Source organism: Schistocerca americana, chromosome 4 (assembly GCF_021461395.2).
Source record: "Schistocerca americana isolate TAMUIC-IGC-003095 chromosome 4, iqSchAmer2.1, whole genome shotgun sequence".
Classification (NCBI taxonomy): domain Eukaryota; kingdom Metazoa; phylum Arthropoda; class Insecta; order Orthoptera; family Acrididae; genus Schistocerca; species Schistocerca americana.
In genome coordinates this window covers 471,277,047-471,295,224 of record NC_060122.1, presented here as the reverse complement: position 1 = coordinate 471,295,224, position 18,178 = coordinate 471,277,047, and the positions used below count along the sequence as shown (strand labels likewise).

At 39.4% G+C, this 18,178-nt stretch overlaps 1 protein-coding gene across 1 annotated transcript in view; it reads right to left on the bottom strand.

The window, feature by feature from the left end:
- LOC124612613 (serine/threonine-protein kinase PRP4 homolog) overlaps positions 1-18,178 on the bottom strand; it is a 152,279-nt gene that overhangs the window by 80,221 nt on the left and 53,880 nt on the right. The window contains exons 6-7 of the mRNA XM_047140906.1: positions 10,896-11,232; positions 5,148-5,246 (exon numbers count right to left, since the gene is read on the bottom strand). Coding sequence (XP_046996862.1) covers positions 5,148-5,246; positions 10,896-11,232 — 436 coding nt within the window. The remainder of the gene's footprint in view (positions 1-5,147; positions 5,247-10,895; positions 11,233-18,178) is intronic.

Here is an 18,178-nt window from a genome sequence, read left to right as displayed (position 1 = left end):
GTACTGGATTAATACCAAATCTTTTCTCAATAGAAAAATCATTCTGACACATTTCTGATTTTAGGCCACATGACCTGTAGCAACACATTGTGTCTTTAATGCAGTGGTTTCCATTATCTTCTGCATCCTCATGTGCTTGATCACTGCTGATTTTCCTGCCCTTTAGGAACAGTTTCCCAATCGAAGGATGCCCTGAAACACTTCACTCCTCTGCTCTCGATATGACTGTAGACAGAATGTAGGTGACTCCTTATACCAGGAGTCTTTGGCAGCCATTGGTGTTGACTTTTAATCAAAATTTAAGCAGTGGCTGGTTCAAATCTGGGACCCAGGACATTTAGGTTACTAGCGAATGACATTACACTATTAGGAAGACACAGTCAGCTAAATAGCTGTCTTGGTATTTTAGAAGTTGCGAGTCAATTAAGAGTACACTGCTGATAATTTTACGAGATGTGAGTATAGACTGGACAGACAGAAGACAAAAAGTGACTGTGAAGGAGATGAGGAGGTGGAGGAGATGAGCTTTGGAAAGAGTGTGCTCACTGTCACCAGAGCTATTCAACATAAATCAGAAAATGAGCTACAAAAGATGCTGAAGCAGGGGCAAGGAGTAAGAAATGAACATAAATATAGAACAGTCAAAGGTGATAAGAGTAAGGAAGGAAGCTCTAGTTAACATATATCTAGATGGTCAATAAGATAGAACATGTAAAATCATTTCTGTATCTGAGAAGTTTAATGACATAGAAACCATAAAGAATAAATAAGGAAGAGGACGTCTATTGGAAAGAGAAAATTTGAAAAGGTGAAGTAGTTATTAACATCTACAAGAATTCCAGTGGAGCCAAGGAAAAGATTTCCCAAATGTTATGCCTGGAGTATAGTGTTATACAGCAGTGAATCAGGTACAGATAAAAAGAGAAAATAAAGATATTTAGAAAGCTCTGAAATGTACCTATGGAGAAGAATGCTTAAGGAGTGGACTGGCGGACTCGAGAATGAAGTAGTATTGAAGAAAATTATCAGAAAAAAAAAAAGGATTCAGAAAGGAATCAGGAAAGGAAAAAAATGTTGGCTGGGACAGATACTATATAGGAATTGTCTACAACAAAGAATTATAGAAGGAAAAGTGGAAGGAATGAGAAGAAGAGGCAGGAAGAGAACTGGAATGATAGGTGACAACAGAAGAGGAAAAATATACAAACAGATGAAGAAAGATGCTCAGAACAGGACACGATGGAGAGCTTTCACAGTTGAAACATGTCATAAGATTTCCCAGTTAAAAATACACCTTTTCCTCACTGATAACACACTATACTGCAGATGAAAGTATGCCCCCCCCCCCCCCCCCCCAAAAAAAGGTTAAGTGAAAATATACTTTTCCTCAAAGCTGTAAACCTTAACAATCCACTGATTGGTAAATTATTTTACACACTGGCATAGAACTTCCTGGCATCTTAGGAAACAAAACCCAGCAAAAAACTCGTTTTTGAAAGAGCTTTGATGTGTGGTAACATGTACATTGCATATTTTTATATTATGAGGTCTGTTTGAAAAAAAATCCAGAACATTCATAATTTTGCACGAATGGTGTGTTGGAGGGAAATGCGGCTGGCATCCCTGCACACGCTTGTGTTTAATATGTAACTGCCAGAAGTTACATTGTTGTATGTCTGTTAGTTACTGTTCAGTACTGTATTCAGCAGAACATTGTTTGACAAAATCTGCAAATTTCGAGATGGCAGAGTTAGAGGAGCAATGCATCTGCATTAAATTTTGCATGAAACTCGAGAAAAACTTCACAGAGACACACCAAATCATGCAGAAAAGCCATGGTCATGACTGCTTAAGCAGTACTCAAATGTTACAAATGGTTCACACAGTTTAAAAATGGCCAGAGGTAAGTTAATAAGGACCCTCACATTCAGGACGCCCTTCGATGTCTACCGACAATGCACATGTCAGGAACATCAATGAAATTGTGTGTGCTTATGAAACACTAACTGTTCGAGAGATTGCAGAAGAGCGTAATATATCAGTTGAATCATTTCATGAAATCTTCACACCACATCTTGGAATACATCGTGTTTCCACCAAATTCGTCCCATGGCTCACGAGTCAAAACCAAAAAGACCTTTGCCCTGCAATCTGTAAAGTGCTTTTGGATCATGCAAATGAGAATGAGATATTCCTTAAGAGAATCACAACTGGTGATGGGACATGGGTCTACATCCTCTGTACTCTCCATGCAACTTTTTTTAATTTCCAAAGTTGAGAATCCCATTGAAAGGGCGAAGATTTGCAATGATAGATAGACAAGATAAAAAGACAATTTTCTGATGGAACTTCACGCATCCCAGCAAGGGGAGAACCAAGACTGCTTCCAGAAGTGGTGTGTCAATTGTGGAAGAGAGCATTTCAAAAGACAGACCATGCATAATACGTAAAAGGTAAGCCTAGAAAAAATTTGTGGACAAGGTTCCAGAATTTTTTGAACAGATCTCATACATAAGTATAAAAACGAATTCCACCAAATAAAGCTTGGCAGCTTCCAAAGCACTGAAACCGTGATTGTGATGTGCTTTTGTCAGTCAATCACAGCTCACATCACGTGATCTCGCCAGCCAATGACAATAGATATTCAGAGCATGATGTAGTCAGCCAATACTGACATGATTGTAAAGTAGTGCGAACACACAAATAGCAAAAGTTAATGGTCTAAATTAATATACATACAGTATAGCTATGAGAGAAGCTTAGCAGTCACACATATTATTGGTATTTTTTAGCATATGTTGCCATTTAAGATACATCAAACACAAATGTGCCAGTAAAGTTTTAAATTATGGCATAAATGTCTGGTCTTCTGGGCCCAAAATTCTTCTACATGGCTGTCCTCAAAGTGTTAAGTTTGTATGAGAGTCAAAACACTTCATGATTTAAGAAATTTACCACACATTCTCAAACATAACAAAATACATCTAGCATAAAAGTAACGCTTCTCAAACCACAAATTGCAATATTTTCCCACGACCTGTCATAAATGTAAACAGTTGTGACGTCATGTTCATAGAAAGCAGTTTGTTGTTACAAGGTATTGCAGTCTTCGTCCCACAGCCTTTGACACATTTTGCTGTCGGTAGAGTCGTGTGCGTATACCTCCTGGAAACACTGTATGTATGACGAAAAACAAAAGTTTATGTTGGTAGAGAAGACTGTACAAGCTCTCATGACTTTTTAAAAAAAATTATAGTTCAAGAGATGATGTTCCGGAACAAATCCTAGCTGAAATGTATTGGAACATTTGAGGGCCGAAGAAAGAGCTGGACTCTGATGACAGTGTTCCTATGGAAGTGTTTAAACTGGGAAACAATGCAATGCAATAAAAATTGCAAAATTGTTTACAAAATATCTACAGAGGAAGACAATTCCCCAATACTGCAACAATTTTTCACATACACAAACCACTGCCACAGATGAAAGAAGTGAGAATTGATAGGGGAATATAAATCCTAGGACCAATGAAGGAGCGAGCCTGAAGCCAGTAAGTCACATGGTATAACGTTTCTTGTGGAATCTTTTGGCTTGACAACAGATGTCAGAAATGTGTTGCAGCTAACGGTAAAAGTATTTTGTTTGTAATTCTTGTTCCCTTTATTTTCTGAGACCAGACAACATTCACAGGACTTTTCTGATGCACCTTGTATGAGAGGAGTCAAATTAAAACCTTAAACTTTTCTTAAATTTTTTTTTGTACACTCATGCCTCTGGATATATAAAAAAGCAGCCACTTGTGCAACTCCTGCCGCAACTCTACATTGGAATGAAATTTCTTTCCTCCCTTTGCCTCCGAGTGGTCAAAACGTGCGAGGGATATCTGGTGGGTACAGTGGATGTAACAGAGTATCAAAATGCAGGTCATCGATGGTTGCAAGTGTTGTACAGGCAGTGTGAGGCTTAGCACTGTGATGTTTGGGGAAGGAGGGGTGGATGGGAATCTCATTCACCCAAAAAAGAGAGTCAGCAAAACTCTTTTCCTGCAGATGGCTGCATACGGAGCATGGAACATCTTGGATAGTGGTGATGAGGAATGGCAGCATTCCTTGCTGCTCTATTTGTTTCAGGTTGATGATAGTGTACCTTGGTTTCGTCTCCTGTAATGGTTCTCACGGTGAAGTCATCACCTTCTGCTTCAAAGCACCACAAAAGTTCTTCACAGGTGTAAAAGTGCCATTCTTTCAGTTCTGAGGTGATCTGCAGTGGAAACTATCTTGCAGGCACTTTGTGAAACTTAAGAACTTCATGATGTCATGTGCTGAGCCATAACTAATGTTCATATTTGCAGGAATTTCAACCACCATCACACAGTGATTTCCCACCACTATGGTTTCAACTGCTGCATAGACGCTGGAGTCACAATGCGGTGCACCTAACCTGGGCACTGAAGTGTCTGTCACAGAAGACACAACATTTCCGAAATTCCTACTCCACTCATACACTTGCTGCAGGAATAGATGTGCACCACCACCATGGATCTTCCTTCATTCACCATTGGGTCTACCTTCACTGCTCTGGAAACATGTGTCAGAACACTGTTCTTCCCTTGTGCATGTCGCAAGTGGGGCAGCCATTTTAAACTGGTATTGTGGCAAAGTTTCACATATCAGTAATATGCAACACCAGTAGAGCATTCCATACATCGCTGGTAACAGTACTGCCAACTTACAGAAAATGGCACAAAAAGTTAATTTTTAATTAAACTTTTAGGGTTTTCATTTGACTCTCTCATATGTGCATCAATAATACAGCTTCCATTAGACTTCATCATCGTACTGAGAAATAACAACTGAAAGTAGATCGTCCACATATGACACATGGCATAAATCACAGTAATCAACCAATTACCATCTAAAGATACAATCATGCCACATCTGTAAACAAATGTCCCTCTTTCAATTACATATCTCACCCAAAACGGAAAAGTAAGTATTTTAATATGTTGTTAGTATCTACATTTTAACATGATACAATGAATTGTTCTATAAGTTAATAACAACTAAGGGGAAAATAAACTACATGTGAAAACCTCAAATGTTATCCAACTGAGCCATTAAAAAGACATAATTACAAGAGTTTGCACTTACCACTCTTCTTCAGATGAAGATTTTTCAGCTTTCAAGCCTTCCGACAGACTGTCTTTGTACTTATCATTTCTTTCTCCTCTCCCTTTACCATGACGGGACCTAACACCAGAGAAAAATTTAAAAATTCATTTCAGGTTTGCAGCAACAAAAACAAAAGTATCAATAGTTTAAATTTATTGCTAAAACAGAATATTTACGGAAGCACATCTGTTTATAAAATGTGCCATTGGAAATTTTTACCCATTCTATCATCTTCCCTGCTATTAAAAAATCTTTAGTTTGCACATCACTGAAGATAATTAAGTTTGGTTTAAAAACAGAAATCACAGTGTTGCTATTTATTACTGAAAAGTGTGATTTTTCTGAAGTGTTACTTGTTTGTTATATACATATGCAAGTAAAGGAAGTGAGGAAGGACTTTGTAAGTGAAAAAAATATATGTATAACGCTACAGTCTGACTAACATTAGTGCTCTCCAACTAATTTGTCACACAACTTCCGAAAACTACTTTTTTTTGTACCGTTCAGCAAAACTTGACACTGATAGCATGGAATATCTGACACAAGAAGCAACGTTATCAAATAAGAAACAAGTTTTACTAAGTGTTTTACAATGTTTGCAACAAGTCAAAGGGCAGGCTATTGATTTGTAAACAGCACCTCTACTGTGAGTTTTCCAAATTGCACCACAACCACATCCAATAATGTAGTCAATTTCAATGCAAACACCGTTGAATATCTATAAAAAAAAAAAAAAATAGCAACACAAGCAGTAAGAATATCAAACTGCAAATACACCTCACAATGACAGCATGAGAATATTCACACTGTTGCAAGTAAAACAATTAAGCACATCTTATAATTTGATTTCAGCTCTAGAAAAATTTGAATATTCAGATTCCACCTCTGGTTGCATGCCCCCCCCCCCCCCCCCCCAAATTAAAAATTGTAATCTTCATTGAGTGGCATGGCAAGAGCCTACAAAGGAGTATTACAGTCGATGAGTAAAAACATCCTAAAAAGAAACATAACAAACATAAACCTAATGATAAGAGGTCTATTAAAAAAGTAGACTTTTTAGTACTACAACAACAACAGTGCACTGTCCTTGTGTTAGCAGTACTGTTTCAGTCACAACCTCATGAATATTCACAATAAGTTATTGAGTTTCCAAGTCATTATTTGTGTGAAAAGTGGTGGCAGTTTATACACTGACTGATTTATAGAAGCACTTATGCACTGTTAAATCTTGTTTGCATCTGGGGCAAAACTTCTGAACATTTGAAGTAAGCTTACAGAGATGCCAGTTTCAAAAATCATTGTTAATCTGTTTAATATTATCCTTGACTAGCAAGTCCTCCGAACTCAAAAAGTGGCACTCTCTCTATTAAAAATTAAGGAACTGGTAGGATGTTGTAGGTTTGGAATTCATTGGGCACCGAGAAAGATAGTGTTCAAAAGCAGCAAGGCCATGGGCATTAGGGATGTTAGTGAAAGGAAGATGGCATCACTAGGGACGAGCAGAGCTCTGTGTGGTAAAGTAAGAAGAACTGTTGGGAATCAGTGGAGGAAATGGTTGGTCTTTTATATACAAGAGTAGGATGCAGGTAACAGGCTCAAGGTGTTGGTCTATGAGAGCAGAGATTTGTCTCCGTGGGGGCACAGTAACTGGCCACAATGTGATGTCATGGGTGGTTGAGTTTACGGCTTTAGGAAGCATGTAGAAGGTAGGGGTGCAAGGGGTGGGGGTGGGAGGTGGGAGATGGGAGAGAGAGAGTCTCAGGGAAGAAGTTCTGGGAAGGGGATAAGGATTTGAGGCGAGACTGGAGATCTTTCTCGATGTCTGGGAAGCGGTCATTGTGGTAGGGTTTGTAGATGGGCAAATAAGACAGCTGGTGAAGTCCTTCTGCCAAGTAATCCCTCCAGTTCGAAAACACTGAGACATAGACTTTGTCAGCAGGTAAGCTCAGAAGATCAGGATCAGTTTTCAGGTGGTGGATTGTAGTTCTTTCTGTGGATGTAAAGTTAGCTTGCATGTTGATGGATTTGGGGAATGATGGTGACGCAAGGTTTGAGTTTAGGAAATTCTGGAATGTTAACAGGGGGTGATTTGGGGGTAGCTAGGGTGGATCACAGTTGGATGGAGGAGTGAACCGAGTCAGCTTTGGTTCAATCTTGGCTTTGGGTTGAGTCTGGTTGGTTGGGCTCGTGGCGATCAAGTGTTTCCACTGTAGGGACCTGGAGAAGGAAAGAAGTTATTTAACAAGTCCAGTATGATTGAATTTGGAAATGGGGAAATAGGTAAGGACTTTGGAAAGAACTGACTATATTTCATGTCTGTTTAGGTTCTGAATTCTGTATGGTGGTGGGAGTGACTTTATGAGGGTGGGGTAAATTTAGCAGTCTGCGAGTCAGGTTTAGACAGCTATGGGGAGGGGTTGGGGATGTTTGGAGATTGTTGTAGAGGTGGTGGATAGTGGTAGTCCAAGGCGGGAGTAGGAATTGAACAGGTTGGACAGTTTTTTGAGGTTGGATTGTGCATGCTGCTCTAGTTTAGGACCTCTAACCGTCTCAGACCTACCAACCACCAGCAATACTTCCACTTCCAACAGCTGCCACCCGTTCCCTACCAAAAAGTCCTTTCTTTACAGCCTTGTCACCCATAGCTGTCGCACCTGCAGTGACAAGCAGTCCCTCTACAAATACGTCCAGGATCCCACCGAGGCCTTCACAGGCCAAAATTACCCTTCCAACCCTGTACAGAAAAGATTTCACACACCTTATCTCTCAAATCACCCACCAGCTCCACCGTCCAGCCAAAAAGGAACACTTCTCTGTGAGTTGGTACACCCAGGACTGGAGAAACTGAATCACATTGTCCAACATGGTTTTAACTACCTATCGTCTGACATGAGGAGTATCCTACCAGCCATCATTTCCATTCCTGTATTATGCCACCATCAAACCTACACAATATCCTCGACCATCCCTACTCCATCCTTGCTCTCAAGCCCTTGCCTCATGGATTACATCCCAGTAACACACCTAGATGCCCCATACAATCTCCTGCCACCACCTACTCTAGTCCAGTCACGAGCATCAATTATCCAATCAATGGCAGGGGTAGCTGTGGATGCAGTCATGTGATTTACAAGATAAGTGGTAAATATTGTGCTGTGTTGGCGTGACATCCAAGAAGCTGTCTGCATGAATGTCCACCAACAAATTATGGTGTAGACACAGCTGGACAACCTAGTTGCATGCATCATCTGAATCCTTCCTACGACACTAGCTTTTCTGAACTGCGCAGGTGGGACTCTCACTGCAATAGATCCTAATTTCCCAACCCCCCCCCCTCCCCCCCACTGGCCTCAACCTTCATTAGTCACTGTCCTTCACCCATTTATACCCTACCCCACACCCACTCCCAACACCACACCACCTTCTATTCTCCCACTCAAGCAAAGTCCTTTTAGTTCTCTCCTCTTCCTCCCCACTCCCCTACCTTGCCTTGCTGCCTTACCCTGTCCCCAACACTTCTCTGTATACTCCCACAAGCAGCACTTTATACTGTATCACACCTCTACCCTGATACCCCTCCCCGCCCATAGCCTTCTCGTTACCCCACCACCTAGACTGCTTCTCTAACCACACGCAGTTGCTCACAGACCAGCCCCGGCAGCTGGAGACTGTGGTCGTGGTCGTATGTGCGTTATCTACTTTAGAAGAATGTCTTTTGGCCGAAAGCTTTGTTGTTTAGCAGTTTTTTTGTTGTGCCTGTATGCACCTCAACATCTCTACTACATGGTAACCATAATACTTTGCAAATCACTGCCATTATTCCCTCCTGAATTTTACATGTTTCTTTTAGTGCACAGTAAACTTGCTGCCCCCATCTTGCTGTTGCATGTTGTACAGAACAAAACACAAGTCTATATGTGTGTGAATGCACATATGAGGTTACACAAATGGTGCCGATAGAAGCCGAAGCATACACTGGCACTTGCTTTCAAGCGGTAAGTCTGCACCTGTGCACTTCACAGCATATAAAGTGGTTTCCACAAGACAGAAGGTAGAATATGACAACTTAGTGCAATGAACACAAGAGTAATTGACTCTGTGAACTGAAGGCCTGTCTTTTAGACATCGGCAGTAGAAGTAATCACTACATGAACAAATATGATATACCATCAAACAAAACGTACTGCTCATTAGAAGAATACATGGCATAGTCAACAGTCACACTACTGCAGAGAAAGACATGTCACTGAGACCCTGAAGAGAAGTGGAACTTGAAGTGAGAATGTTGAAGTACCCAAGTATCAAAAGTATAGTTTTTTGGAAGACTTTAATTCACAAGTAACATGGGATCTTAAGAGTAGCCAGTAACTTCTCGGAAGTGACAATTGCTGTTCTCATCACAATGTACTGCTTCATTAATTTCTGTTACACAGAGTGCAATTGGAAGGTGCAATTATACTCCTCATCTTCAAACAGTTTCGTCATATACTTGTCCTCTCAAAGAAGGCTCCCTCCCACCAAGAAATGTCAAGTTCCCAATCTTTTACTGTTTGCTCTTGCATTTTTTCACTCATAATGAGCATTCTCTTCTTTCATGTTGTTCACTGTGTGGTATATAATGCAACAGTCATAGAGAAAGCAAGAATTGCTTATTTCCTTTTAGTAGTAACACTTCACATAGTATTCATATGTCTGCTTCTGCAATAATTGTCAAAGTCTGAAAATGACGGATTCAATTTAAGTCACCCATCTCTTTCCCAACCAAACACACCTTTGATGTTGTCCACAGAAGTGATTTTTGCCTCAAACAATCAAATACCATCATCTACTTCTGAACATTTCTGTTAAGCAAGGTCCAGCCCACTCCTATTTATACATTTGAAAATATGGAACTTATGTGTAACATTTTTTCTCACAAAAGGTATATCTGGGCATATAACAAAGAAAATTTCCAACCTTGTTTTTATACTTCACCTGGTAGTCAGTTTTCAATAATAGTGAAATATACTGTCTTAATTCTTATGTGATGTATCAAGAATGTGAGACAGAAAGCTGAATCTATTTTTTGACTTTAAATTTCAGTTCACTAATCTCTAAGCTATGCAAGCATGATCTACTGCAGCTATCTCAGAACTAGCATTGCCAGGTATGCTATGAACAGCCTGATATACCTCTGCATAAACCAGTTTGCACACAGCTGTCAAATATATGCTGGGTGCAACATTAAGCAGTAGCTGAAGTCAAATTTCAGAGCAACCCAAAGAGTGCCTGGAATCAACAGGCTAAATTTGTGGGAGACTGAAGTTGCCACATCATGAAGAGGCCTCAAATATTTCACACAGTTAATGGGTTGATGTCTTGAGCTGGCCTCTACAATATGAAACATATATCATTGGAAATTCAGAGAGATTAGTATATGTATGATTTTGTGTAATAAGTTTTGCGATATATATCTTCACCGAGACTGACATACAGCAATATACAGAAGACAAGCCAATCATGGCGCCACTTATTTAGAAACAACTATCAGATATTTACTTGTCATTGTGGTTTCACAGAACTTGAATAACTTCTGGAATACAGACTGGTTTCATACTGAGATCTAGTATTACTTATTAAAACACAATGACACAAATACTACTGAATTTTTCACAGCAGCCTACGAATTACTTAACTCAAAGTTCACAACACATCTCTCCTTTTTCCAACATAACATATATCACTTACCTACTGGAGTGACCTCTGGATGAATGATGTCGATCCCTACTCCTGGAACGGCCATGTCGTCGACTGTGGTCACGATCGTGATCTCTGTCATGATCACGATGACGCTCACGTTCTCTATCACGTTCAAGTCTAAGTCTTTCTCGCTCACGTTCCCTTTCACGTTCCCTATCACGTTCCCTTTCTCGCTCTCTTTCACGTTCACGTTCCCTTTCCCGCTCACGTTCTCGGTCCCGTTCCCTCTCACGTTCTCTTTCTCGATCACGTTCACGATCTCTGTCCAGTGAGCGGTGACTGTTCGCTTCTCGAGTTCTGCTATATGAACGTGATGAACCATGATCTGCAAGCATAAAATTTATTTGACATTTTAGTACAGTAACATGGAAGATCTATTTTCATAATAATTGGCAGGCACAACAACAAAACAAGAGAAATTCTCCATACAGCTTTATGTTCTTGGGAAACTATAAGGAAAATGTGTATCATGATATCTTAACATTTAATGGATCTCAAGTAGTGACAGCATTAATGTTCTTTAGTAATCCTTGAAAACCCATAGAAATCTATTTTACCTAATAAATCTGCAATGCATAGTTTCTTTTGCATACTCACCAAGGTGTATAGAATGCCACAGGACAATATGGTTTATTTCCTTTCAGACACACGGTACATGAAATCTAGCATTTCGGCATCCACACACTACACTGGGTTTTCAGACATACAAGGTGATTTCACTTTTCTCCAGTCATAAACACCAAAATCTTCTTCAATTTAGAAACAACATAAAAAAATTTGAAGCTTTTCTAGGTAATGATTTTAGTAGACTCCATATTATACGTGGATCATTCAAATGAAAACCTAAAAAATACCATAAAATTTTGAAAAGTTGTGTGATATGAGTTGGCAGGTGGCAATTTTGTTCCTTGAGGATCAGAAGTGACTGACAGGTGGCAGAAGGATGTTACAACCCAGGGGAAGACAGCAGGTTCCACAACAAGATGGCTGCCCTGCTGTCAAGATGCGTTTTTTGTGTAATTAGGTGTCAAACCAATCAAAATTCATTACAAAGTGACAGTACAGTATGGTGATTTGTGTTTGTCATTGCAGCAAGTGTATTAGTGGCATGGTGTAACTTCTGTGGAGGATACCCCAAGACCAGGGCAGGCTCACTCTGTAGTGACGGATGAGACCATTGCATTAGCAGAGGAGCTTGTAAATGAGAGTAGATGAGTAACTCTGAACAAAGTAGTCATAAGCTTGAAGACTGGTATTGGTTCAGTGCAAAATATTGTTCACAATGTACAGAATTTCAGTACATCATCTGCGAGATAGGTGCCACGGTAGTTGACTGCCAAACTGAAATATGATCATGTTGATTCCTGTGAAGAACTTTTGTGTCATTTCCACGTTGAAAGTGATGCATCTCTGCGAAAAACTATTACAGGCAATGAGGCTTGGTTCCACTATCACCAACCAGAAATGAAAAGGTCAAGCAAGGAATGGCATCATAACTAATTACTGAAACCAAAAGAATTCTGCATTCAACCATCTGCTAGAAACATCATGCTCATTCTCTTCTGGGACGCAAATGCAGTAATTTTGAAGCATTAAATGGATAGCAGAATGACAGTAACCAATACTTCTTATTCAGACGTGCTGAAAAATCAATTTCGTCCTGCAATCACAAGTAAACAACGCAGACTTCTGAATTCAGAGTATTGCTTCAATAAAACAATGCCCGGCAACATACAGCCTGTAAGGCAGCTCAGATTATTCAGGAAATTAAATCTGAATGTGTAAGCATTCAAAGAAGCAATGGGAGGCAGGCATTTTAGAAGCGAGGAAAAAGTGAAAACAGTGGCGCACAACTGACTATGCACATATGACCAAAATATTTCCTTCACTGTAGTTTCTAGGCATTTCTTAAGTGGTGGAATACATGCATTCAACGTCATTGTTGCATTTAAAAATATTACAGTAATTTGAGGTTTTCATGTGAATCACCCTCCTCAGAAGTTTGTAGAATTACTTTACTGAAACATAATCCCTAGCCAACACAAAACTAATTTTTATGGATCCATACAGATTTTTATCTTTGATATCTAAGGTAGGTGCCACTACCACTTATTGTCTCCATTTGGCTCTGTATTCGCTTTGCCAGAGAGAAATATTGTGAACCTGCTTTTTTGCTAGTGAGCAATACTTTAAAAAAATACACACGCTTTAAGACTCCCTGAAAACCATTCTGCTTTGATCAACATTTCTAAGCCTAATAGAACACACTATCTCGCCAGTCATAAATCTTTCTTTACCACTTGTGCTTTCAGAGCCCTTAGCAATATTCACTTTTCTCAACGAGAGTTCAGTTACTGTTCAGCATATGAACTAAATTCATTATTCATCTAATAATGTCTCTGATCAGTGCCTGTAGATATTATGGTTCAGTCAGTTGTTTGCTCTCTTAGTACTCCGGACAGACGCTAGATGGATGTTCGTGCTTCTACAAAGCGCTACATGACTTGTGAAACACATTAGGAGGTGTGATCCATTCCCACATATTCATTGTTGCAGTGTACTTCCATGGTTGGTTTCATCGAAAAAGCCTGTTGCAAAATGAGGGTCAGTTTGACTGATGAAAATTCTGGTGGTGCATTAAGAATCTGCTTACAGAATTGCCAACAGCAGTTTTGAAATCAATGACACTATTTTTGAAACAGACAATCTGCTTTTCTCCTTTATCTTGTAAGTAGGAGCCACACAAAGAAGTCAAAAACATTTAAGGCTTTTGGGATATTGCTGCAACTACTGTGGCCCAACTAAAATGCGTTAAATAATGCAACTCGCTCTAGAAATTTACCACTAACCTTGTAACCAGACACTAAGGTTGTTTCCTCATTATTACGGGCTTTACCTGATATTTATTGACACTTAATGAGCTCTGTCATTCTGTCTATCCTTTGGGAACACTGTATAAGGCATTCTGCATTTTATCCCCCAGGTTTCTGAGCATCATTGATTAATGGTGTTCTTTCAGGTGTACAGTCAGGGTGTCAATTCTATTTTATTCACAATATTTCGATATGTGATACAGCTATCTCTATTACTTTTTGCTTACCATATGTCCTTCAATTAATTCATTTCCTGTTTGGTGGAGAATATTATGAACATACCTATAGTGTGTTGTGTTGCAGTCTGTTATTGCCCTGTCATGGCAAACCTATACACGAAACATTATGAACCAAATGCACTCGAAGCCACCAAATACAAACAAACTTGCTTCTATTGAAATGAGGATGATACATTTGTGGTGTAGCCACTTGGGGAGGGGCGGATAACAACAACTTTTTAAATAGTTCCTAAAACGTATAAACTCTATCCATATTAATATAAAATTCACGACAGAGTTTTAAAGAGGGCAGCTATCTTTCTTTGGTAAGTTAAGAGAACAATGGGCGGATCACTGGGGCACATTGTACATAGAAATCCCATCCACAATGGTCTCTATCTCCACACCTCAAGCCACCAACATCTGTGCTAAAGACTAATCCACTAAGTTTGAATGCTGTCAGATAAGGTGAGCCTTGTCAAAGAAATACAACACCTACGGACAATATGCTGAATGAATGGGAACTCAAAATGTCAAACTAAGCGGGTGTTGCAGTTAAAATCAATAACTTCTGAGGAATAGATTAGCACTGATAAAGAAAAAGCCAAAAGTCACCTGTCTTACACAGGCCCAGTCACTAGAAAGATCGGTAGGCTCCTACACAAACATGGCATCTGGTGTAGTTTGCACCCGTAATCAAAGACAAAAAGTTTCTTTTGTGATGTTATAAATAATCTATGTCTTCAAAACCCAGATGTGTACCACATTCCATATGAATGTGGCTTGTCTTAAGGGGCCCTCTCACATTCAACATTTATGGCGCAATAATATTGTGTCAATATACTATGCAAAAGTGTGAGGCCAAGAGCAGCAGAATATTATTGCACATTATTTATGAACAGGTTGTGACAGAACTGTGCCTTCATAAAAAACGTATCAGCCATCAACAATGTAGAACTCTTATATAGTGCGAATCAGTTCCTTTCCTTGCAAAACACAAGCAGAAGTTATACAGAATGGACAAAGCAAGTCATAAAAACTTCCAGTAAATATTTCAGTGACCCAGGGACTCATTCACTGCAACACAGATTCATAAACAGCAACTACTAATCACAAATTAAACTGACAAACTGTGTAATTTGTCGTGTGCATGTGTTGTTACCTATGTATTTCTGTATGGCAACAACAGCTGCAAACAAAAATTTATTTTACTAGTTACTGCCTGTAAGCTTATGTGATGTTATGCCTATGGTGTAACAACTGCTGGGGAAAAAAAGCATGTATGGTCATACGAGAGCTGACCATACCTTATTTGGCAATTCTGAAAACTACTGTTACGTGAAATACATATTTCTGCTTACTGTCATAACACCATGATCTTCACTTTCCTCTGCTATTACGGACTGAGTATCTGGTGTTTCCTCAACAGTCAGGAATTTCATTTCTATAAGCACAGCATGGTACTTTAATATGCATCCCCTAGTACAATCCCTGAACATTTGTCACTTACTTTTTTCAGCTCTTTGCATTAATTCATTTGGAGTGAATTGAATTTCTCTTAGTCTCAGAAGGAACTGCCCTTTATTGTGTAATGCTACCCTTACATGGTACAATATATTGCCCAATATTATAATAGTGGCCTCCTTTGTGAACACAACTGTAGTTGCAAAATTTGAAGATTTGTCTGTTAACCTCAGTTTGTGTCAGGAGCTTATACACAAGAGACAGGATGGAAGGTCTGAATAACTTTATCGGCTTAGCAAAGGATTTTGTGATAGATCTTTCATAAGATCTGATAGCGGAAATTGTTGTAAGCTGCACACACGTATGCTACAGTTGCTCGACTCACTGTTGCATTTTATCAGTGACCATGATTAAATTTGTAGCGTGTACAACAACCTCAGTTTTGCAACAGTCACCAATGGCAACATGAAACCAGGTTTGGTTTTTGCCACTTTGTATTAATTTTCTAGTACTTATTTAACTAGAGTGCTATTTACAAAAAGTATTTCAGCCTTAACCACAAATGTATAAATATCAGATGTGAATTAAATATTAACAAAGAGATAGAAGGGCTGGCCAGTGCTTACCTTAGCTCAGTACAGCCGATAGATACACAAAACAGAACAGAAAGATTACATTCCTAGCTTTCGGAACTTTGTTCCTTCGTCAGGGAGGGGAGAGGGAAAAAAGGGAAGAAGGGAAAGTGGATTCAGTTACTCACAACCCAGGTTATGAAGCAACAGGGAAAGGTAAGCAGGGAGGGTAGCAAGGATGGAGGCATGGTTGTCAGAGTGAAGCCAAAGATATTCTGTTGCAAATTTCCTCAGCCACTACTTCGGGTTTCAAACAACTCTCCAATTGTAATATTATGTAAGGGTGAGTGCTTTCTTGCAAAAGTTACAAGTTCTTGATTTTGCAGTGAACGCATCAGCAGTTGACTACCTTGCAGTCGATATATTTCTTTGGTAAGTCAGAAATAAGAAATTAAACATATCAGCACCTAAATATAACCCACTCATATTTATTTTTACAGTTTTAGAAACACAATTACTTACAATTACTGTGGGTTCGAAAGGCTGAGTCAGACATATAAGGTGGGAGCTACACCTTCCCGACCATACTTGTAACATAGTTATCATCTGGCACAGCAGCACGCCACAGTTATTGTGGCTGAAGTGTGGAATAAATCATTTCTTAATAGAGACAAGCATGTGGTGGAGGGTGGGCAGCTCAATGGCCGTGGTTTGGAAAGGTCGCACCGGAAATGTTATCAGGGAAGCAACAACGAATGGCATAGTACCGCAACGCAATTTTTAAGCTCGGATTGGAGTAAACAGATCCAACAGAAAGCAGCACTTATCAGAGCAAAGCAATATAAGAAACTGATTTAAAATGAGTGTAGAAAGCAAATTGAGGAGTATCCTATTTACTCGAATCTAAGCCGCACTCGAATCTTAGCCGCACCTGAAAAAAAAGAGACTCGAAATCAAGGAAAAAAAATTTCCCGAATCTAAGCCGCACCTGAAATTTGAGACTCGAAATTCAAGGGGAGCGAAAAGTTTTAGGCCGCACCTCCAAATTGAAACAAAGTTGGTCCATTGTAATATGAGACACAATTTAGGTCGAACGAATGATGATACAGCTACAGTAGTTTGGTTCAAGTCGTAAGCTTAGCAGTTAAGCTTTACCAGGTAGCCATTGCTATGCGTCAGGCGCTCCGTCCATATTTATACGGGTACCCTTCCTTTTTCATGTGCTTCGTCTGGTTTGAATTGATTGCTTATTTTTCTTTGATCTGATAAGTGCCGTTCTCTTTGTTATAGGTGTGTACGTAACTCTAAGCTGAAAATACATTACTGTACTATGTCGGGCATTGTTTGTCGCATTCTGATAATTAGTGTTTATGACCTGTCGCCGCTCGCGGCATGGCTTGCTTTTGTGCGCGCTCCGCCGCTTCCAATTAAAAAAGAGAGAGGAATCATCTCATTAGCGAAACAATGGCAAGAGACTGCTATTTGTTGTTACTTACACTGCTGCTTTCTTTGATAATGACCAACAAGAACCAAATAATAGACTGCGTATGATACAACATGTTCTGAACGAGAGTTTAGCGAAAATTTTTCTCCGTTTGAAAATCTTTGCAGGCGCCTCTTTAGTACATTACATTCTACACAGAAATTAGAGTCATCTTAGATTTAAAAATCTAGTCAGTTGTCGTGCTTCATTTCTGACTGTATCATAATTCGGCGTAAGAATAATAAGAATATAAACATGGCAGGAGATGTATATTCTTCCGCGTTTGCTGTTGTCTCTCTCTAGTTTCGTAGTTTATTAGGCACACAGGATTTAAATGAGATAGCAGCAAACACGAAAGAATACATGGCAAAATGTTTATATTCGTATTATTCTTATGGTGAAGAGAATACTGCATGTGGTTCACAATTGATAAAAGTTCCTATTAGCAACCATCTCTTGTCACAGGTACGAAAAAATTCAGAACATAGAGTTGGCCATATTGAAAAACATCCCAAACAGTCTTGCCAGCCGGATTTTCGTAGTACATTGAAAGGCTGCTACATTCGAAGATGAACAATATGGAATTTGTATTTACGTAAAAGTGACTACGAGCGAATGGCAAGAGAGTAAGGAAGTGTTGTAGGATTGAAACTTCCTGGCA